This window comes from Columba livia, chromosome 26 (assembly GCF_036013475.1).
Source record: "Columba livia isolate bColLiv1 breed racing homer chromosome 26, bColLiv1.pat.W.v2, whole genome shotgun sequence".
NCBI lineage: Eukaryota > Metazoa > Chordata > Aves > Columbiformes > Columbidae > Columba > Columba livia.
The window spans coordinates 5,563,663-5,585,912 of record NC_088627.1 but is presented as its reverse complement, the minus strand read 5'-3'; the positions used below and the strand labels follow the sequence as shown (position 1 = coordinate 5,585,912).

Below are 22,250 nucleotides of genomic sequence, written 5' to 3'. Positions count from 1 at the left end.
CATGGCTTCCAGCAGCAAAGGCTGATGCTGGTTCCCCCCCCCACATGGGCAGGGGGCTCAGACAGGAGCTCTCAGGAGCCCCTAGGCTCTGTCACCCCCCGGCCTGAGCTGAGCTCTGGAACGCAGGTGCCCCATGTCCCCCTGGGGCTCTTGGTGACCCTGCAATGATGGAGAGACCCATGGGGTGCACAGAGAGCCTGGGGACTCCTATGGGAGCTCCAGGTTGTGGATGCTCTGAGGCTGGTTCCTGTCCTTACAGAGACACTAAATCCTCATTGTGACGGATTGACGTACAACCTATAACACCTTAACCAGCCCCACAGCGTGTCCCGCCCCAGCCAGGTCCCCACGCCCCTGCGGTGACAGAACAGCGCCCACCATTCCACCAGCCCTTCCCCGTGCCCCCCCGGTCACAGTCTGCCCCGTCGGTGCAGGATGGGGCACCCAGCCCCGCTCGCACAGGCCTTCACCGCTGCCCTCACCCCATGGTTTTTCCAGCCTCGTTTAGACAAAACAGCAAAACCCATCCCTTTGCTGTTCAGCGGTTTCCGTGGCAACCCCGTTTCCCCATCCTCTGCTCCGCGCTGCTCCAGCCCGGGTCGCAGGTCCCCAAAGCGCGGTGGCAGGTCCCCGTGCGCCCTCAGTCATCGCCCAGCCTCCTCCCAGGCTTTTTGATGATTAAATGCACCAAATGAGCCCAAACTGGACCCAAACCTTTGCTTCTAAAATGAAATGTACTGCATGGAAAATTACAGAATAAACCATTCCGACGGCAAAACCCGTTCCCTTTTGTTTCCTGGACAAATTTGCTGAGTCTGCAGAGCACTTTGATCTCAGCCTTCCTAAAATCGCAGCCCTTGGCTGAGGCTCCTTTCCCCTCCCTTAGCGGAACAGGCAGAGAATTGAGCAAAGATTCCTCATTAGAAACGAAACAAAACCCCACGGAAATCAGCTCTTCTCGACATTCAGCCGGAGCCACGTGCGCTGTTCCCTCTTGGGGCCGGGATGGAGGAGATACCAGTGAAAAAACCCCAATAAGTTCTATACAACCACCCCCTGCTCCCCAGGACCACATGAATTCCCATCCCTCTGCTTCCCACATCAGTAAATTGACCTAAATATTACAGACAAAAAAAAATACCACATTGGCTTTTCCACCTGACACTGATTTTTCCCCCTGCCAGGAGCTCTCGGGCACTCGGCAATTAGGAGCAGCAGATTAATCCTGAGTGATATAATGAAGCACCACGCGGCTGGGGGAAAGGGGTGGTGAGCAGAGGGTTTGCTCTCAGGATTATCACAATTTAGGGCAGATTCGGGTGCGGGCAGAGCACCCAGGTGGTGGGAAAGAAGAGGGGATGGGGGAGCTCAATGGGATGCTCAAGGCACAACCTATCCCCTGGTCCTCTGCACCCACCACATGGAGCATGCAGGGTTTGAAGTGACTTTTCTAACCCTGATTTGCTTGTCTGCAACATCCCCAAGGTATCGTTACACCCATTTTGAACCATTGCAGCATCTCCCAGCCACATGCAGCCCCTGGCTGATCATTCCCTTGAGCAAAAGACACCCAGGACAGCAGGCTGGGGTTGTCCCCAGGCTCTGGTTCACCCCGGCCACGTTTGTGCCGCCTTTCTCCAAGGTCCCACCAGCCCAAAGCCAAGAGCAGCTGCCACTGAAGGCCACATTCTTCCAATGAGCTTCCTTGTCTTTCCAAAGTGCAAATATAAATAGCTCGTCCTGTAATGAAGCGCTTCCCCAGCCGCCGTGCCACCACCGTCAGCCTCCCAGCAAACCATTACCCACGGCAGCCAATTTACTCCCGAGTCTGGCAGGGTCAGCAGCCGGCAGCGAAGCAAATGCTAATTAATTGCAGTCTGCAAAGCAGCCCGGCCGAGCACGAACACGCAATTAGTGAGTTAACTGCAACCGCAAACCGCTGGGATCGTGGCTGCAGGGGCAACCGAGCTGCTGGTGGCTGTGCTGGGGAGGGACCCGCTGGGGTCTGCAGCAAAAGCTCAGGGTGAGGACAGGGACTTGGCGCTGGGGACACGGGGGTCACACTGCGCCCAAGGCCACGGCGTCCTGCACGTGCACCCGCACTGCCCGCCCCGGTCCTGCGCCATCCCCGTCACCAGCTGTCCCCTCCGCCGCGGGGCCGCGCTCCCCCTGCCCTGTCATTCTGCAGGTAAACATGATATTTCCTTGGGGCGGGAGAGCTGTTCGGAATAGAAAAACTCCTGGTGATGGGAGATGCGGAGCCCCGGGAGGAATCGTGTTAATGTCCTGACATCGCCGCGGTGACTCATCCCGGCCCCCCCAGGATCCAGCTGCGCTTGGATACAGAGGAAGGTAGAGACGAGCACAAGGCGAGAGGAGAAAAACTGTTTTGCTCATAAGACATCTTGCCTACAAGGAATTCATAACAAAAAAGAGATGTTCCCTTGCCATCCACCCACAGCTCTGGTCCCACGGCCGCGGGGAGGAGGGGGTGTGGGGTTTGCTGTGGGGTGGACAAGGAGAGAGGCTCATTTAGCAGAGAAACGGGAGCACTTAGCCTGGGAACGCTTCAAGTCATTAACGGAGTGCAATTATTAGCGGTTTTCTTTCCCCTGGTAGCTGGGGTCGCTTTGCAGGCAGGAGGAGGATGGTGGAAAAAATCCATCCTGGGGTTGGGAATCAAGTTGGAGCGAAACCTTGGGGTGGTTACGGGCAGATGCTGCCCCCCCCCACCTGGCAACCCCCCCTGCTCCGTGCAGGCTAAAATCCCAAATAATAATATTAAAAAATCCCTTGAATCAACAGCATTTCAGCTAAGCCAGCAGCTCCATGAGCAGCCGACGTCTCTGCCCGCGCGGGGCCGGGGAGTGAGAGGGATTTGCAGATCAAACGCATCCTCTGCCCCAAACTGCCGCAGCCAGAACCTCCGGTAAGGTGAAAACCCATCCGTTTCAGCCTGCTTTCCTCTCCCCTGCAAATGAACATCTCCTATGGACAGAGCCCAGGGGTTCGTTAGGCTCCAGCCGTTTAATATTGCTTTTAAAGTACTTGTGTTTGGCTCTCAGCTGCTTCACCTGGTTCTGCGCAGGGATGCTGGCGTTTCGGGTTTAGAAAATATAGTTCTATATTTAGATAGGCAGACAGATAGATACAGGAGAAGAGCTTTCCTCATCATTACACCACCACATTCACTTTTTCCTGATTTGTATTCTTTGTTTAACTGCAGGGCTGCGCTGGCCAATGGCTCCTTGGGGACGTGGCAGCTGAGCCGGGCAGGTTTGCAGCCCTGAAAGGGTTCTCGAGCAATAAACCTGATAACCAGAGAAGAAGTCTTCCCTGTAAATGTCGTTCCAAGGCTGCAGCATGTGGGAAAGGGACAGGGACATGGGCAGAGGGACGGGGCGGGTGGCCGGAGCTCAGTCCAGGCTGCCGTGGCTTCGGGAGTGGAGGGAGGAAGATGCTGCAGAGCTCTGAGATGCAGGAGGAGGGTGAGGGGGGGAGTTTTGTGCCTTTTGGGAAAGAAAGAAAGAAAAGGGGGAGAGAAATCTTCTTCTGTGGACAGGCTGAGAGTTGGGGTGTTCAGCTGGAGAGGAGAAGCTCCAGGGAGACCTTAGTGCGGCCTTTCTGGACTTAAAAGGGGACGATAAGAAAGATGGGGACAGACTTCATCAGGGCCTGTTGTGACAGGACAAGGGGTGATGGTTTAAACTAAAGGAGGGAGATTCAGGCTGGACATGAGGAGGAATTGTTGCCCTGAGGGTGGTGAGAGCCTGGCCCAGGTTCCCAGAGAGGTGGTGGATGAACCATCCCTGGAGACATCCCAGGCCATTGCAGCATCATTTTGGTTGGAAGAAACCCTCAAGATGGAGCTCAAACTACCCAGAAAAGCCCATCCTCAGCCCCTTCAGGGTGCCCCGGGCTCACGTTCACCCCAATTCCCACCGCCGGCAGCTGAAAGGTTTATTTCTCCACCCCAGCTGTGTCTGGGAGCCGCATCCCGCCCGCATCCCCCCTCCCCAGGATGCTTCATTTACACGATGACTCACAGGTTGTTAACGCTCCCGACGCCGGGATGGAAAGCAGTGATGCCACCGCCCAGCCCCCCAGTCCCCGAAACCCAGGGGGACGCTGCCAGCTCCCAATCAATGCTCCATTGTCAGCCGAAGGCACCGAGCCGGGGGCGGGGGGGGGGTGTGTGTGTATGAAAATACCTAAATAAGCAACAATCAGGGAAAAAAGGGTTTGGTGGGGATTGAGTCCCCTGGGGATACGGTGTTGTGTCCTTCGCTGCCAGCACGGCACACCCGCCGCCCTGCCGTGGGGCCAGCCGTGAACTGAGGTGTGGAAAAGGGGTCAATAGAATAAAATAATATAAAGAAATAAATAAAATAATAATTAAAAAAATAATCAGTTTGGAAGCATTTTTCAAAGAAATGGGATGAAGGTATTTGTGAGGACCCTGCGTGGGAGCAGGAGGCTCGGGGCGGGCTGGCATTGTCACCAGCTCGAGCCCGGCAATGTGACTCTCCCTCATGTCCTGGGACACTGAGAACAGCACGGGGACACCGGTGGCATCGCCCCCGGGGCAGCGCTGAGCTCGGGAGTGGGGTGGGTGCCTCCCGGCCCGGCTCCGGCGCCGTCTCGCAGCACACCCAGCGCTATGCAATCCCTGTCCCCGGAGGCCGCCTCGCTGTGCACAGCCTGGGAAAATCAGCTTGCTGCAGAAAACAAAGAAAACCCAGCAGCAATCCTTCCTCCTCGCCATCCAGCCACGCGTGGCGGGGAGGCAGAGGAGGATCTCATCTGATTTTAACTCCCCTGACGGCTGGGCTTTGTTCTTTCCCAGCAGCTGCCCTGCAAGGTATGAAAACACCCAGATCTGTTGACGTGGGGAAACAAAAACTCACAAATCAGCCCATTTTCCTCTTCAAGGCCGATTTCCCTGTAGCTGTCGGCAGCGGGAGGGGAAGCGATGGGCCCCGTGGGGCCGGTGAGCAGCCTGGACCCCAGCTCGGCGGGTACCGGTGCGCTTGGCTGATGCTCGGGGAGCACCTGGTCCATTCATCCCTCCTCTTGCAAGCCCCAAAATATCTCAGACCTATAGAAAACAGGGTGACCCTCAAGATCGAGTCCAACTGTTAAGCCGCCACTGTCACTGTCTCTTCCTCGCAGGATGGGTTGTATTTGTTACTAAGAGCAAAGCCATGGAAAAAAAGCCCCTTTCTTGGCAGGGTGTGGATGAAACATTCAGGAAACTTTCCAAGCAGCATCTGATTTTGACTTTTGGTGAGGGGTTTATTCATTTGATGCCACCATGGGGTTATTTTGGCTCCTCTTGAGCACCTGGGGATGGAGTGCTCCATCACCAAAGAGCGCTCCATCACCAAATGCTTTTGTTGAGGAGAAGTGGAAAAGCAGATGAAGAGACGGAGGAAAAAGGCTCGTTACACACATGGGGTGTCCCTGCCCGTGGTCCCATCCAGCATCGGTCCATGCCAGGGCGATAGGGGGTCATGGGCAATGCTGGGACGTGGATGCAGAGCCCACGGTGGCATTTGAGCCGGTCCCCATCCCCGCAGGAGCGACTGCAGATGGTCTGGGTGGTATTTGCTTTAGAAGCAAACCCCTGTGTAAATCAGACACCTGCGTGAGCAGCGTCGGGAGGCAAGAAAGCAGCACATGAACCGCGGCGCAAGCCAAGGGAAACCTGCGCATCCAGGGCTGCTTGTCTTGCCGAAACAACCGCCAAACCAACTGAAAGTCATTGCATCTGGCTGCCCCAGCACCGCTGCTTCCGATTTTGGGCAAAAATCCAGTAAAAAAGGAAGTCAAGCACCGGGGAGAGGGAATAAGAAAATCATTGTTTCAGCTTTATGTATCATAGCCCTGAATTGTCACAGGCAGAACTTGAGCTCGCTGCCAAACTGGAAACTATCTCAGTATATAAATATGAGTATATATTTATATGTATATTTATACACCTGGCGGAGCTGCCCTGGCTCCCACCTGGGCCCCGCGGCCACCGGCACCGGCCACAGCCATCCCGGCATTGCCGGAGCCCCGTTTCGAATCCCCCGGGACCATGGCAAGACAAGGTGAGCAGCACATGTAGAGACTCAGGGTCCCCCGAGTTCCAAAAATCCCTGGGGAGAAACCATCTCCCCCATTTCCTCCTCCATTAACCTCCAGAGATTCCCGTGGATCCTGATTGGAGTCCTGCCACAGCAGATTCATGGCTCCCGCGTGTCATTTTTACGGCCATTTTAATTAAAAGCAATAAATTCCAGAGGGGAAGAGGCTCTTCCTGCAGGGAAATACACTTTGTCAAGTTTGCAGCCTCTCAGTAAATCAAACCGCCACCGTCGGCAGCCGTGGCTGTAAATCCCGCAGATGGACCCGAACTCGCCGGGCAGATGAGCACTGAGAGTTCTCCTCCCCGGCACCGCGCTCGCCGCCTCCGTGTGATTTAATTCCTGAGCTGGGGCTGTTTGGAGGGGGTGGGAGAGGCAGCATCCTCCTGTTATCCGAGGAAAAAATACGAGCTAAGGCGATGCCGCAGAGAACTTTGTAAGAGGGGCGATCCCCATGGGACAGCAGGGCTGAAAGTGTCAATGATAGAATTTGGGGTGCAAAGGAAGCGGGGAGCCCTTGGTCCTGGCTGGGGACTGACCAGCACCGGTGAAGGGGGTCAGGATTTGCAGGAGCCACCTCTGCCCTGCTACCTGTGCCGTCCTCAGGCTCTGCACACCGCCATGGGCCATGCTGTCCTCTCCAAAGTGACTCCCTGCCTCAGTGGCCCCAGTTTTGGAAACCGTACCCATGGCAGTCGCCAGCTCAGCAGGTGGAGCAGCAAGGACTGAATGCAGGCAGATGAGCGGCAACGCTCTTTAAAGATTTTCCATTTGTTTTATGTATCCACTGGGTTTATTTTTAGCATTCCAGCAGAAAACAGAACAAAACAAAACAAAACGCCGGAGCTGAGCAGAGAGGACGTGTTTGCTGGAACCTGCCAGGATGATTAGTCCTTTGCAGATAACCCTTGGAAAAGGGTCAGTGTGGGGTCTCTGGCCATGCCAGGAGCTGCGAAAAGGGATGAGCCTCTTCCCGAGAGCTCCGCATCAACACTAAAACCTATTTTGCACTCCCCGACCTGACGCTTCCCTCCTGCCGGGAGCGATTCAGCAGCCAGGCTGCATCAGAGCTGTGCACAGCTGGGACACGTCACCTTCCCCTGGGCCTGGGAGGCTGTTTGCACCGCGGGAAGGTGTTTAAATCCGTGCCCCAGAGGACACGCGTGTGTGGGACGCACCCTTCCGCCTCACCTGGGCTTTCAGTGCCTCCTTGCAAAACCAGGGATGGAAACACCTTCTCCAGCCCGTGGAGGCTGTTGCAGCTCGTGAGGATGCAAAGGGCAGGACCCGGGGCAGACTCAGCGCATTAAAGTCATCCCAGGCTCCCAATTCCTGCCTGTTCCCACCCATCCCACCCCATCCCATCCTACCCCATCCCACCCCATCCCATCCCCTCCCACCCACCCCATCCCACCCCATCCCATCCTACCCCATCCCATCCCACCCACCCCATCCTACCCCATCCCACCCCACCCCATCCCACCCTATCCTATCCCATCCCATCCCATCCCATCCCATCCCCTCCCACCCACCCCATCCCACCCCATCCCATCCTACCCCATCCCATCCCACCCACCCCATCCTACCCCATCCCACCCCATCCCATCCCCTCCCACCCACCCCATCCTACCCCATCCCACCCCACCCCACCCCATCCCATCCCATCCCATCCCATCCCATCCCATCCCATCCCATCCCATCCCATCCCATCCCACCAAAACCCTCGCTCCGTGACAGCAAAAACCAACCGTTCATCATTGCTGCCTCCTCGGTCAGTAGCCCAGGAGCTGCTTAGCATCTCAGCCACGGGATGAATGAAAAGCTGTTAATTCCCTCCTCGGCAGTTTGATGAGGCTCTTGATGAAATAAATATCTGGATGTTTCGACACCGCAGGAGTTTGATGCTGGCAAAGTGCTACACAGCCTGAACACCCCATCTCCAGGGTTGAACCAGCTGCCGGCCCTTCCTCCACATCCTGTGTCCCCTGCCCTGTCCCTCCTGGGCCAAAATCACCCAAAATTGCAGCAAACCCTCCTCCCTGGCCGAGGCAGTGCTGTTCCAGGGAACAACAAGGAATGAACCCTCCCCAAAGTGAAAAGGCAATAGTGGCACCTGAAACCCACGTCCCCAAACCCCACATCTGCTGGGTCTCCAGGAGAAATAAGACTCCTGCCTCTCTGCTTTGTGAACCGTGAACAGGGGACACCTGCTGGGGGGTCCCCAAGGAAGACAAGGGGGATGGCAACCCATAAACCCAGCTCTGCTGAGGAGGGGGTGCTGAGGGGTCCGTGTTTGCACCCCCACCCTGCAGCATCCCCCTAAATCCCGCTGCAGCAGCATCACTCCTTATCCCCCCAGCACCCCTCCTGAGCCCCCCAGCATTGCTCTCCAAGTCCTTCTTCAACAACCCCCCCCCCACCGAACCTTCCCCCCAGACCCCACCCCACAGCATCCTTCCCAAATCCCCCTGTAACATCCCCCTAAACCTCCTCAGCGTCCCCCAAATCCACCCAGCACCCCCCCAAACATCACACCCCACAGCATATGGGGGGACGAGGAGGAGGGGGAGAAGAGGGGCAGGTCGGTGGGGGGATAGAAGAGACCCCAGCTTTGCTTTGGGGACAAGGGGGCTGTTTGTCCCCTCTTCCTTCTTCCAGACAAAGAAAACCTGAAACAGCCATAACACTGAGATACATCGCACCCCCTCACGCCCGGGCCCCCCCGGGGATGCTCGGGGCCGCCCCCGCAGCCGTCGCCGGCTCGGAGGGAGGGACGCAGGCTGGCAGGGATGGGGGGGACAGACCGGGATTGGGGCAGGCAGGGATGGGGGGCAGGCAGGGATGGAGGGGGGACAGATCGGGATTGGGGCAGGCAGGGATGGGGGGGGATGCAGGTAGGGACCCGGGGGGTGGATGTCAGGCAGCGGCTGTGAAGGCAGGATCGAAGTGGGGGGTAGGCAGGGACGGGGAGATGACAGTGACACGGGGGAAGACACGCAGGTAGGGACCCGGGCGGGAGAAAGGCAGGAACGGGAAGGCAGGCAGGGATGGGGGGAGGCGGACACCGGAGAGGGTGACAAGGACCTGTCGCGGGGAGGAAGGCGAGCACGGAGCGGGGGGAGGAAGGCGGGGAGCGGGAGGACAGACAGGGAGCAGGGGGAGGACGGCGGGCAGGCGGCGGGGGAAGCAGGCAGGGAGCTGCGGACGGGAGGTGGGAGCGGGCAGGGGAGGGGGCAGGCGGGCGGGCAGGGCCGCCCCCTGCCACACGTGGCTCGGGGGACACGCCGGGTTTATAAAGCGTCCCCGGCCGGCGGGCGGGTGCGGGAGGCGGCGGCTCTTGCTGGGAGCGGGGCGCGAACCCGCGACCCTCGGATGAGCTCGGCCGCCACTGCGGGGCCGCGGCCGCCCACGGACCATGGAGCTGCCCACGGAGATGCCCACGGAGCTGCCCACGGCTGCCGGCACCGCCTGGGGCAATGGCACCGCCTGGGCCCCCCTGCCCGGCCATGAGGCCAACGAGACGGGGCCACCGCGGGGCAAGAACGCCACGTCCATCCTCATCGCCATCGTCATCACCGCGCTCTACTCCGTGGTGTGCGTGGTGGGGCTGCTGGGAAACGTCCTGGTCATGTACGGCATCGTCAGGTGAGAGCGGGGCGCCCCGACGGCACCCCACGCCGGCCTGGGTGTCGGGGAGGGTGTGAAAAGGGGATGGGGGTGTGAAAGTGGAGCGTCCGTGGGGTGAGTGTGCATCATGTATGAGATGGTAGCCAGAGCCAGTGTGCACCAGGGGTGAGCGTGGACCATGTGCAAGGTGTGAGATGGCAGCAGAAGTGAGCGCGACCCCGACCTGGGTGTGCGCCAGGGGTGAGACAGCAGAAATAGTGAGTGTGCACGGGGTGTGAGCGTGCACCGGGTGTGAGACAGCAGCATGAGTGAGTGAGTGTGCACTGGGACTGAGCGTGTCCCATGTGCAAGACAGCAGCAGGAGAGAGTGTGTGCACCAGGACAAAACATGTGCCGTGTGCGAGAGAACGGCAGAAGTGAGTGTGCGCCGGGTGTGCACCAGCAGCAGGAGCAAGGCTGGGTGTGCACCAGCACTTGTGAGCACAGGTAGCACTGAGATGAGCGAACCCGATGGGTGTGACACGTGTGAACAGTGTGTGCGCGAGCACACATGTTGGGAACATCCAGATGCTGTGCAAGAGGAAAAAGCAAAGACTGTGTGTGCACAGAGCGGCACGAGGGCTGCGTGGGAGCCAGTCCGGGGGGGTAAGCTGGGGGACACACCGCAACCCCCATGGCCACGTGTTCCTCGGCCCCACTGGTCACACCACAGTTTCAGAGGTGACAAGCTGGGGGGATCTATTTCCGGAAATACTATTTCTTTCCAGCACACAAATGTCCCCGCTAAGTGCTGCCCTGTTCACAGGGAAGCTCCTAAGTGCCCCCCCACACACCCTCCAGCCGGGGGAGAGGGGCTGGGGGGCTCCCATTGGTACCTACCCCGATCCATCACTGGGACCCGAGATGCTCAGAGTGCGAATCGCCCATCCCGGCCCGTTCCCGGCTCTGCCACGAGCTCCTGTTGGTGCCATCAGCGGCTCCCGCAGCCGCCGGCTCCTGCGTTTCTAACAAAGAGCCGGGGCCGCATCGCCCAGCCCCAGCTAGCACCACGGCCGAGCTGTCCCTGCCCCCCCCGCGGCAGAGAGACCCACTCGTGTCCCGGGGGACCCTGGACCCCGCTTTGGCTCTGTCCAGCCGGTGTGGGGGCAGAGGCACCTCTGCCGAGGGTTTCCCTGGGCAGGGAGGGGTCTGCTGGGTCTCTGCACCCCAGGATACGCACCGGGACCCCACTGCCCCCCTTTTTGGTAGATGGGGGCACGGTGAGACGCTGCTGTATCCATCCCAGTGTTTCTGCCAGGGTGCAAAATTTCTTGCCTGTACCAACAACCTCTTTGTCCAAGATGTTGATCCTTTCTGGGTAAAATGGGTTAATGTGGCCAAGGTTCAGTTTATACGGGACAAAAAAAGCCAAGTCCTGCAGACCACAGGACCCCCGCCAGAGCACTCCATGGTCCCCAGACCCCGCTGGCAGTGGGGACGGGAGCCGTGGTCACTGTCACACCACTGTCAGTGATGGGGCAGAGGCTTCGCCAGCTCCAGCCCGGCAGGAAGGAGCCAAGGTCTCTGTCCCTCCTCCTCTACCCACCCCCTCCCAAGGGCTTGTCCTGGGGGGGACGATGGGATTCATGGGGCTAATCCCAACTCCCATCACCCCAGGAGCTGCTGAAACCCCAGCCAGGTCAAAAACCCCAGACTGTAACTTAATTTAGGCAAACCCCAAGGCTCCTTATTTTTAACCATTTCCACTCCTTCCCCCCCAGCGCTTCCAGCCCGTTTTGATCGTTACGGGAGGTCAGCCCGGCGCTGCGCTGCCTGCGCACGGAATGAACGCGGTGACTCACCGAGGGGAAGGAACCCACCCTGAAACGTGTCCGCGAGCCGTGCTGGGCTGCCCGGCCCCTGGCGCCCGGCTCCCTGCTCTTTTGGGGAGCTCTGCGGTGTGTTTTCACACCCCAGAGGGTGGGCGGAGGGGCAGTGGGACAGGGGTGTCACTCACCGACCCTACTCCACACCAGATGGGGTTTTTTTCATTGACTCGAGGCAGCTTTAAAAAATCAGCCCTGGACTGAAGAAGCAATTTAAGATAATTGTTGGGGAGACGTAATGCCATGTACGGTGTCACGGTGAAGGATGAGGGTTATTAGACCCCCCCCCAGCTGGATCTGCTCTTGAGAGGAGGGAAGGCGCAGTAAAGAGACAACGTTAATGTACAAACAGCATCCTCGGTAAGCTGATGTTACCCAGGCTTCAGGAAGCCTGGCTCTACAGCACCCAGAGCCCATCCCCGTGGTTTCTAACCCCTTCTTCCCACCTACCAGCTGATGCTGGAATTAAACACATCTCCCGGGAATGAATAATTACTGTCCTCTGAGCGCCTGGATGGCGGCGCTGTGGACAGGCATGGAGCCCAGCACAGAGTCCTTTGCACGGCTGAGCCCACCTAGAGCTTCCCTGGGGTTCAGCGGCACAGTTGCTCCATGCCAGCAGTGTTTAGGTCAGGACTAGTTAGGCTCCACTGGGGGAAACCTGTGTCCGCACACAATAAGGCTGTGAAATGGGATCTACTTAGGTTCGGAGCCAGCTGATGGGGAGCTGGTTGTGGCCCTGGGGACATCTCCTGGTGTCACCTCTCGATTCCCTCGCAGCCCATGTGAGCAGGGCTGGAGCGCATCCTGCGGGGTGCGGGGTCCCTGGGGACACAGCGCAGAGGATGCTGCAGATCCCGTACGTGCCAGGGAGCAGGTGCATGCAGGACACTGCTCCATGTCCCCAGCCGAGCTCCCCAAACAGGCACTGGCACCCCAGAGCACCCAGCACAGCCCAAACCCAAATCACCCCTTCCCTGGAGCAGCCAAAACACATCCGCACCCCTGGAGGGAGCTCAGCATCCCCCAGCACCCCCAGACAGCGACCGGCACTGCAATTACCGCCACATTGTCAGGCGTTTTTAAAACCCCCTTGGCAGCGATCTGCAGCTGCGAGCTCTGGCGTGCGAGTGCCCACGTCACCGTCACCACAGAGCCCGTCGGCCCCCGCCGGCTCCTGCATGGCCTGCAAGGGCACCCCTGGCCTGGGCACGGCATTTGTTAAGCCGGGCTCTTTAAGGCAGTGGCTTTTAGCAGCTCCAAGACCTTTGCAAGCGGTTTTCTTTCACTTATTTTCTGAGAGGTTTGGAGTGCGAAGGGTCCTGGGAGTCCATCCCCTCCAGCCCCATCTCTCTCTCAGCACCTTGCAGATTGGTTCGTTCAAGTGCATAACTTCCCAGTCAAGGCACTCACTTAATTGCGAGGCACTCGCTTAATTGTTTGGCGGCCTGGGGAGCTCCATCAGCAGAGTGGCCAGTTCGCTTTGCTTCAGGGGATGAACCTTGTTCCTGGGGCACCGGCTTCGTTACAGCTCTGGGGGGGTCAGCAGGATGGACCCCCCGGTGGGTTTGACCAGCTCGGTCCTGGAGGGGCCTGAATCCTGAACCAAAACCCCGACCAAAAGCCTCCTAATTTAACTCCAGGGACTAAACTGTCATCTCCATCATCCCCATCAACTCCATCGTCCCCGTCACCCCCATCACTGCTTTGCCCTCCCCAGCACAGCCCCGTCCTGCCCAGGGAGGGGTTACAGCCCCATGTCCCTCCCATCCCACCGCCGTGGGCACATCTGGCGGAGGCTGGGAAGCGCGTACCCAGCACGGCCGAGCACATCTGGCAGAGCACGGCATGAATAACGGATTTTTTCCACTTTGCTCAAAACAAAGCAGAGATCAAAGATCAAAGAAGTGTGAGTCTACCCAAAATTATTGGTTTTTTTAATCTAGGTGAGCCAAAACCTGATAAAAACACAAATTCTCAGCTTTTTTGTTTAACGTGGAATGAAACTTTTCTAAGAGATGCATTCGCAAAAAGAGCTTGGAAAATAACACTAAACAGAATTGAAAAGGGCTTTTCAAGGGAAAGATGTTTTTTTATGCTGTATTTAGAATTAAGAAAAATAAGTTCAACTCATCTCTTTGCACCCTTGGGCAAACGGGTGCTGTTCGAAGTCAAGGCCAACGAGAAGGGAACGCCCTGGGCAGCCTGTTCCAGTGCCCAACAACCCTTTCCAGGAGGAAATTGTTCCCAATATCCAATCTAAACCTCTCCTGGTGCAACTTGAGGCCTGGGCATGACCACCTGTAATGGTTCCCTTCTCTGCCAAACCCCAGGTACACCAAGATGAAGACGGCCACCAACATCTACATCTTCAACCTGGCCCTGGCAGACGCGTTGGCCACCAGCACGTTGCCCTTCCAGAGCGCCAAGTACCTGATGGAGACCTGGCCCTTCGGGGAGCTGCTCTGCAAGGTTGTGCTCTCCATTGACTACTACAACATGTTCACCAGTATCTTCACCCTCACCATGATGAGCGTGGACCGCTACGTTGCCGTCTGCCACCCGGTTAAGGCCTTGGACTTTCGCACACCGGCCAAGGCCAAGATCATCAACGTGTGTATCTGGGTGCTCTCCTCTCTCATTGGGGTGCCCATCATGGCCATGGCGGTCACCAAGTCAAAAGGCAAGTGGCTTTTGGGGAAAGGTTCCCTCCTGTCCCATCTGTTCATCCTGGGGGTGACCTGGCAAACCCAAGCCATCTGGTCCTGGAGCAGGTTTGAGCTCAGTTGTGCCAGGGGAGGGTGAGGTTGGATTTAGGAACAATTTCTTCCCCAAAGGGCTGTGGGGCATTGGAACAGGCTGCCCAGGGCAGTGCTGGAGTCACCATCCCTGGAGGGTTGGACAGACGGACATGAGGTTCTCAGGACACGGGGCAGTGCCTGGGGTGGGAAATGGTTGGACTCAATGATCTTGAGGGTCTTTTCCAACCGAAATGATTCTGTGGTCTCTCCATGGGACCACAAGCATCCCCTGCCATGGAAAAACCATCACGGTGTTATTTTCCACCTTGGCTGCAGTGGTTGGAAACTGTTTCAGAACTTGTCCTCCCCGTTCCCCATCTCCAGCCCAGCCAGCGTGTCTCCCCAGCTCCCCAGGTGCAAATTGGGTGCCTAAAACCGCTCCTAATTACAAAGTCCCCAACTGTCCCACACTGAGATCTGCAGCTCCCGTGGGAGGACACCAGCCCTTGGCTGCTGGGAGAGCTCTGGGCATCCTGGGGAAGTGGACAGGTCTCAGTGGAAGGTGACACAGGGACGTGTCCACCATGGGGACAGCGTGGGGATGGCCCAGGTGGCTTTGCAGGGAACAAGTCCTTGGGTCACCCCACCCATGACATCCCCTCGTCACCCCAAGGGCAGGTGGTTGGTGGCACAACTGGGAAATTGCAGCGAAGTGCCGGCAGGTGGCCATGCCTCTGCTCGTGTTTTTAACAAGGAGGGACGTGTCCAGCCATGATGACGCAGGTGACATTCTCAGCAGACACTCCACCTCTCCCTCTTTGATGTCTCCCGCAGATGGGAAGGTGCTGTGCACGCTCCAGTTTCCTGATCCCCCCATATACTGGGACACCGTCACCAAGATCTGTGTCTTCATCTTCGCCTTCATGGTCCCCATCTTGGTCATCACCATCTGCTACGGGCTGATGATCCTTCGCCTGAAGAGCGTCCGGCTCCTCTCGGGCTCCAAGGAGAAAGATCGCAACCTGCGCCGCATCACGCGCATGGTGCTGGTGGTGGTGGCAGCCTTCATCATCTGTTGGACGCCCATCCACATCTTCGTCATTGTCTGGACACTGGTGGACATAGATAAGAAGAACCCCTACGTGGTGGCCAGCCTCCACTTCTGCATCGCCCTGGGTTACACCAACAGCAGCCTCAACCCCGTCCTTTACGCTTTCCTGGATGAAAACTTCAAGAGGTGTTTCCGAGAGTTCTGCCTGCCCTTCCGAGCCCGCGTGGACCAAACCAGCTTCTCCCGTGCCAGGAACGCCACCCGGGAGCACGTCTCCACCTGCACCCCTTCCGAAACACGCAACAAGCCGGCATGACTAGACGTGGGCAGCCTCCAGCGGGGCTGCCGGGGCCGCGGGGGGAACGACCTGCCCTCGGAGGTCACCCAGGTCACCACCACGGAGCTCTAGCAGAGCAGTGAGTGCCGATAACGCCGCTGGGTTTCTGCTCAGACTGACAGCAAGTGACTGCAAAGAGGCTTTTTTACATCCTGGAGAAGCAGGGATGGGGGAACCAGGACTCACCCAGCAACCTAGGGACCAAAACATAGGGACCAAAACCAGGGGAGGCTGAGGTTGGATTTAGGAACAATTTCTCCCCCAAAGGGCTGTGGGGCATTGGAACAGGCTGCCCAGGGCAGTGCTGGAGTCACCATCCCTGGAGGGCTGGACAGACGGACATGAGGTTCTCAGGACATGGGGCAGGGACAGGGGTGGGGCAACGGTTGGACTCCATGATCCTGAGGTTCCTCTTCCAGCCAAAATGATTCTATGAAAACAAGAGGCAAAGTGGACAGAGCTGCTCTGCTGCTGGTCCCGCTGTGGCTGGGGACAGCCCCAAATAGCCAGCAAGGGCTGTCACCTCCAACATGTGGCTATCGGCAAAACCAAATCATCCAGGGACACCGCGATGCGATGACCATGTGCTGTATGGGCTGAGGTGGAAATGCTCTGGTGGCAGGAGGGGACCGTGCTGGGGGTGATGCCACATCTTGGGGCCTCGCTCCATCCCCCCTGAGCTGTGTCCAAAAAAACACCAGAGATGGGAATAGAAAACGATGCAGCTCCAGAGACAGCATTATCAAACAGCCTCAAATCCAGAGAAAAAATTTCACTGCAGTCCTTCGAACCGGGACAGGCCCCAGAGGACAATTTTCTGCTGTTAATGACATTACTGAATTATTTTGAGACCTCTGACCACAGCCGGGGCAGCCCTGGACATGGATACGGCCGGGGATGGGTGGCAGGACAGAGTGGGACACGTCTCGAGTTCCCCCGTGTCCACCCGCTGGTGCCAAATTCCTCCAGCCCAGCACCCATGGGGTGACGGGACCGCTCCTCACCCCTCTGCCGCCAAACACATCACACCTAAGAAAAACAGCTCATTAGGGCAGTGATTTGTGGGGACAGGAGGAGTTTCCCACAGCGCTAAAGTGACTGGGATGGACTGACCAGCGCTGCTCTCCCTCTCCTGCCGCCGGGTGAAGGGTGAACAGCACTGCCCACATCTCCTTTAGGTATCACCACCATTCCCTAATTCCCCAAACAGGGGAGTGCAGGTGATTTCTGTGCCCATGAGAGACAGATATTTGGGATTTCATGGAGCATCCATTGCTCTGAGCCCCAGGGCGGCACATCCCACAGGAGCCACCAGCCTGGGACCCCTGGACCACGTTATCTGTCACCAAACAATGACCGATGTGTCCCCCCAGCCCCCTGCTCCCCGCATCCCCCCGGGAACTGCGACTTTCCCTTCCTCTGCCCTTCCCGCCGCTCTGGAGGTCGATGGGCTGAGGAAGAGGAGGAGGAGGCAGCAGTAATAGCATTTAGCGGACAAATGGATGCAGCTGGAGGAAGCAGGCGAGTGCGCGGCTGCACCTGGGGCTGGCGGGATGGAGAGCCTGGCTTGTGTCTCTGCTCTTGCCAGTTGCATCAATTTAGCCTAATAAAGGCCATTACCTCTCCTTCCCAGCCCGACCGCCCTCCGGAGCCGGTGGAAATTGCGGCCTCTCCTCTTGGAAGGCAGAGCTGACGAGGCAGCCCAAGCGGATTCTTTTCTTTCTCAAAGGAACCAAATAGGGTGAAATTGGCCATTTGGATCCCAAAGCAATCGCTGCCCAAGTGTGCGACTGATCCTCCTCGTCTCCCCCTTGAACAAAAGCTTCTCACTTGATGTTGCATCAGCCCGTGCAGCCCCAGCCCCTGCCCGAGGCTCCTCAGCATCGGTCCCTTTGTCCCCTGCCAGCCGTCTGTCCATGGGAGGCTGCACGGAGCATCTGGTGCAGGAGGACCAGCAGGATCAGCTCCAGGACTGGAACTGGGGGAAAACCCCCCAGGATCCCACGAGTTTGAGCTTCAGCACCATGAGAAGAGAGACTGAGGTGTCCGGGAGGAGCTGGAGACCAACCTCCAGCTCTTCACCTCCCCTGAGCTGGGGTACAGCCCTCAGCAGCGAGTGCTGGGAAACACTCCTGGTTTGAAGCCGGTTCCTGGTGAGGTCCTGGCAATGACGGGTGTCCCCGCGGGGGCGGGTGTCCCTGTGGGGGCAGGTGTCCCTGCAGGGATGGGTGTCCCTGTAGGGGTGGGTGTCCCTGCAGGGGTGGGTGTCCCCGCGGGGGTGGGTGTCCCTGCAGGGGTGGGTGTCCCTGTAGGGGTGGGTGTCCCTGCAGGGGTGGGTGTCCCCGCGGGGGTGGGTGTCCCTGCGGGGGCGGGTGTCCCTGTGGGGGCAGGTGTCCCTGTAGGGGTGGGTGTCCCTGTGGGGGCAGGTGTCCCTGCAGGGATGAGTGTCCCTGTAGGGGTGGGTGTCCCTGCAGGGGTGGGTGTCCCCGCGGGGGCGGGTGTCCCTGTGGGGGCAGGTGTCCCTGCAGGGATGGGTGTCCCTGTAGGGGTGGGTGTCCCTGCAGGGGTGGGTGTCCCCGCGGGGGTGGGTGTCCCTGCGGGGGCGGGTGTCCCTGTGGGGGCAGGTGTCCCTGTAGGGGTGGGTGTCCCTGTGGGGGCAGGTGTCCCTGCAGGGGTGGGTGTCCCTGCAGAGGTGGGTGTCCCTGCAGGGGTGGGTGTCCCTGCAGGGGTGGGTGTCCCTGCGGGGGTCAGGTGTCCCTGTGGGGGCGGGTGTCCCTATGGGGGCGGGTGTCCCCGCGGGGGTGGGTGTCCCTGTGGGGATGGGTGTCCCTGTGGGGATGGGTGTCCCCGCGGGGGTGGGTGTCCCCGCGGGGGTGGGTGTCCCTATGGGGGCGGGTGTCCCCGCGGGGGTGGGTGTCCCTGCAGGGATGAGTGTCCCTGTGGGGATGGGTGTCCCTGCAGGGGTGGGTGTCCCCGCGGGGGTGGGTGTCCCTGTGGGGATGGGTGTCCCTGTGGGGGTGGGTGTCCCCGCGGGGGTGGGTGTCCCTGTGGGGATGGGTGTCCCTGTGGGGGTGGGTGTCCCTGTGGGGCCGTGTGTCCCTGTGGGGGTGGGTGTCCCTGCAGGGGTGCGTGTCCAACGCTGTGCACCAGGACATCTTGGGTTTCACTCCAGACTTCAGCATGAAGCTGAATTCTGGCTCAATATCTCAATTTGGGGAGTCACTCCCCCCCCCCCCAAAATGTGATGATGACTCAGCATCACCGATCTCTTTAACCAGCCCCAGCCAGTGCCTCAGTTTCCCCTGGAAATCCCGACCTCGTCACCAAGGCTGCCAAAGGCACGAAGCGGAGCCGTTTCCATCCGCAGCAGCCGCAGTTGATGGGAACACGGTGAAGAAACGGGGGACACGGCGGGGCTGAGCTCCCGTCATCCAGATGGGGCATCTCTGCCCTTCGGGGACCCCCGGTCGTGTTGGGGGGCACAAAGCTGCAAGTGCCGGGGGCCGTGGGTTGGCGTGGGGGTCCCCACACAGCTCGGCCACCCCCAAAGCTCAACCCCCCATTTCCCATCCCCGTGGGGGCTTTTTTTCCTGCTGGAAACGTGCCTGTGATGGCCTTAAAGCGGGTTAAAGGCTTCAAAGCTCAGGGTGCAGGACACGGCGAGATTCGCGGCTTTTCTCAGCTTAGGTTTTGCTGAATTAAAAAGAAATAGAATATTCCTGAGGAAAAGGGGACGCTGATGGCAACGGAGCCCTCGGTGACACGGACCCGGAGCGTCACCCACCAACATCGCGGTGGGCGCCGAGGGCTGATCCAACACCGCACCCATCGAAAACCAGCCCCCCCAATTTGGGCTGGGAAACGGGGGTCGAATCCTGACCCCGGGTCGCACCCTGGGAGCTTTAACTGCCCACACAAGGCTGTGACGCGGCTCAAAGGGCGCTCTGTACACTTATATATTTATGTATGTATATATGTCTGTCTATAGGCATATGAAATTACAGCCACCCGGGTCACCCCATCCCACCCCCACTACTCCGTGTGACGGGACTCGGGTCTGAACCTGCGTCGGCCGGGACCTCGCAACGCGCTTCGCCGGGATTTCCAGCCCCGGCCCTCGCGACTCCGGGCTTTTCAATGGCATTTCCATATAGGAACCACGCTTTCTGAGAAATAAATGTATTATAATAAGCGCTAGCAAGCAGTTTCCAGCTCTGCTCCGAGTCCCGGGTGCTCAGAACAAGGAGGGTGCTGTGCCGGGGCTCGGGGGTGATGGGACAAGAACCGTCTCTGCAGCTGGTACATCTGTAATGGGAAAAACTCACCTTTATGGAGCCCTAAATCCCTGTATTTTACCAACCCCGGTACAGAGGCCCTTGCACCGCACGGCAGCTTTCGGGACGGTCATCAAGATACAGTTTTAATAGCCCAGCGGCTCAAACTCCGGCCCGAATTACGTTTGTAATTTAAATGCAAATGAGGATTTAGTGAAAACGTAACAGAAATGGGTGTTGGAGCCTGTAACTCCGCTCCCGCTTAATGAGACTTCAGATTTCAGAGCATTTATCGCTTCTGCCGTGTCCATTTGTGGTTTGTGATTTCCCGAAGAACAGAAGCACAAAGAGACGTGAAATCCAGGTTTCCAGCCTGAAGTTTGTTGCTGGGGGGGCACCAGAAAATGAACCCAGGTCCCAAATCCGGCAGCTCCAGTTAAACCAGCAGCCGAATGTCGTAGCAATGGGCCCCGCCGCCCCAGCCCTTTCCAGCCCAACAACACGTTTGCTGCTGCAGAAAATGTGGTTTGTTTTTTATTTTCCTTAATTAATCCGCCAGATAACGTACCCTAATGTACCAGGCTTTGTTCTTCCGCATGTGATTAATTACGAAGCCGCCCGTTCCTTTGTTTACTCCGCAGGTTCGGGGTGACGGTAACTGCGCGGTGATGCAGGTGGACATGAGGGAATGTGGCTTTCCCACCCCCCTCCGCGCCAGCCGGGGCTGCAGCCGGGCTCTCCAATGCTTATTGACTCCTAATTCATCGCTTAAAATGGAAAATGGAAATGGAAAATCATTTAAATCATTTAAAATGGAAAATTCAGGTTCCAGTATAAGTTGGGGAATGACCTATTAGAGAGCAGTGTAGGGGAAAGGGACCTGGGGGTCCTGGGGACAGCAGGGTGACCATGAGCCAGCACTGGGCCCTTGTGGCCAGGAAGCCAATGGTACCTGGGGTGGGTTAGAAGGGGGTGGTCAGTAGGTCAGAGAGGTTCTCCTGCCCCTCTGCTCTGCCCTGGGGAGACCACACCTGGAATATTGTGTCCAGTTGTGGCCCCTCAGTTCCAGCAGGACAGGGAACTGCTGCAGAGAGTCCAGCGCAGCCACCAAGATGCTGGAGGGAGTGGAGCATCTCCCGTGTGAGGAAAGGCTGAGGGAGCTGGGGCTCTGGAGCTGGACAAGAGGAGACTGAGGGGGGACTCATTGCTGGGGATCAATATGGAAAGGGGGAGTGTCAGGAGGATGGAGCCAGGCTCTTCTGGTGACAACCAGTGACAGGACAAGGGGCAATGGGTGCAAACTGGAACACAGGAGGTTCCACTGAAATACGAGAAGAAACTTGTTGGGGTGAAGGTGGCAGAGCCTGGCCCAGGCTGCCCAGGGGGTTGTGGAGTCTCCTTCTGTGCAGACATTCCAACCCGCCTGGACACCTTCCTGTGTAACCTCATCTGGGTGTTCCTGCTCCATGGGGGGATTGCACTGCATGAGCTTTCCAGGGCCCTTCAACCCCTGACATTGTGTGGTTCTGTGATTCTGTGACAAAGAAAAAAAGACACTATGAATATTAATAATTATTAGCGATTATTATTTTATCTCCATCCGCTTTCATAGTGACAAGTTCTGCTCAACTCGTGCTGTTTTTCTGGGGCCGGGAGGTTGGGGACCGGCCCTGGGGAGGTTGGTGTCACCGGGGCTCCTGTTTCCCGGCTCCCGGGGTGTCCTGAGCCGGGTGAGACATTTTCTCCATCTTTATCTCATTAAAAGAGATGATCTGGCACTTCAGCGGCTCTGGGAGGGGACAGAGTGCTCCACACGGTGCTATTTCAACCCGGTTTCCATCCCCAAAAGGGCCAACGTGCTCCCACCAGACCTGGTTATACTGGAATATACTGGTTTGAGCTTTAATGCTGGGACTCAGGGAGGTGAGACCATCATGTGCAATGACCAAACTCACCTTCATTTGCAGGCCCATCATTACAGGCTGGTTAATTAGCTGCTTCCCAGGGAAAACCACCCATCCCTGCCAGTGGGCAACCGGGCGATAATTAAACCTCGTTTCCTCTCCGAGGCAGGAAAAAGAGGCCGAGAAATCCACTCAGTACCCCCAAACCCTCTTGAGGACGCAGCTCCCTCCTGGCACCTCTGCACAGGCAGGTCTATCTGCATCCCAAGCAGCATCATGTGAAAGAACAACCAAAATCCCACCCCACTCATCGATCAAAC

General features: G+C 58.1%; 1 protein-coding gene and 1 long non-coding RNA gene across 2 annotated transcripts; one reads left to right on the top strand and one right to left on the bottom strand.

Moving 5' to 3' along the window:
- Nucleotides 1-6,246: 6,246 nt before the first annotated feature.
- LOC110357545 (uncharacterized) lies at nucleotides 6,247-8,525 on the bottom strand. The gene is made up of 2 exons (XR_010468145.1): nucleotides 7,880-8,525; nucleotides 6,247-7,384 (listed from the first exon to the last, which is right to left on the bottom strand). It is a non-coding gene; the product is annotated as an uncharacterized LOC110357545 (long non-coding RNA).
- A 745-nt stretch (nucleotides 8,526-9,270) lies between these two features.
- Nucleotides 9,271-21,598, top strand: OPRD1 (opioid receptor delta 1). Its single transcript, XM_065041570.1, has 4 exons — nucleotides 9,271-9,776; nucleotides 13,957-14,306; nucleotides 15,199-18,088; nucleotides 18,413-21,598. The coding sequence occupies exons 1-3, from the start codon at nucleotides 9,547-9,549 to the stop codon at nucleotides 15,729-15,731; spliced, it is 1,113 nt and encodes a 370-aa protein (XP_064897642.1). The 5' UTR covers nucleotides 9,271-9,546; the 3' UTR covers nucleotides 15,732-18,088; nucleotides 18,413-21,598.
- The last annotated feature ends 652 nt before the right edge of the window (nucleotides 21,599-22,250 follow it).

What these genes read in the sequence shown, in the direction of transcription:
- OPRD1 (XM_065041570.1), top strand. Translation starts at nt 9,547, where the DNA reads ATGGAGCTGCCCACGGAGATGCCCACGGAGCTGCCCACGGCTGCCGGC. An exon ending in GTCATGTACGGCATCGTCAG is followed by an intron (nt 9,777 to 13,956) that starts GTGAGAGCGGGG and finishes GCCAAACCCCAG; the next exon opens with GTACACCAAGATGAAGACGG. An exon ending in GGCGGTCACCAAGTCAAAAG is followed by an intron (nt 14,307 to 15,198) that starts GCAAGTGGCTTT and finishes TGTCTCCCGCAG; the next exon opens with ATGGGAAGGTGCTGTGCACG.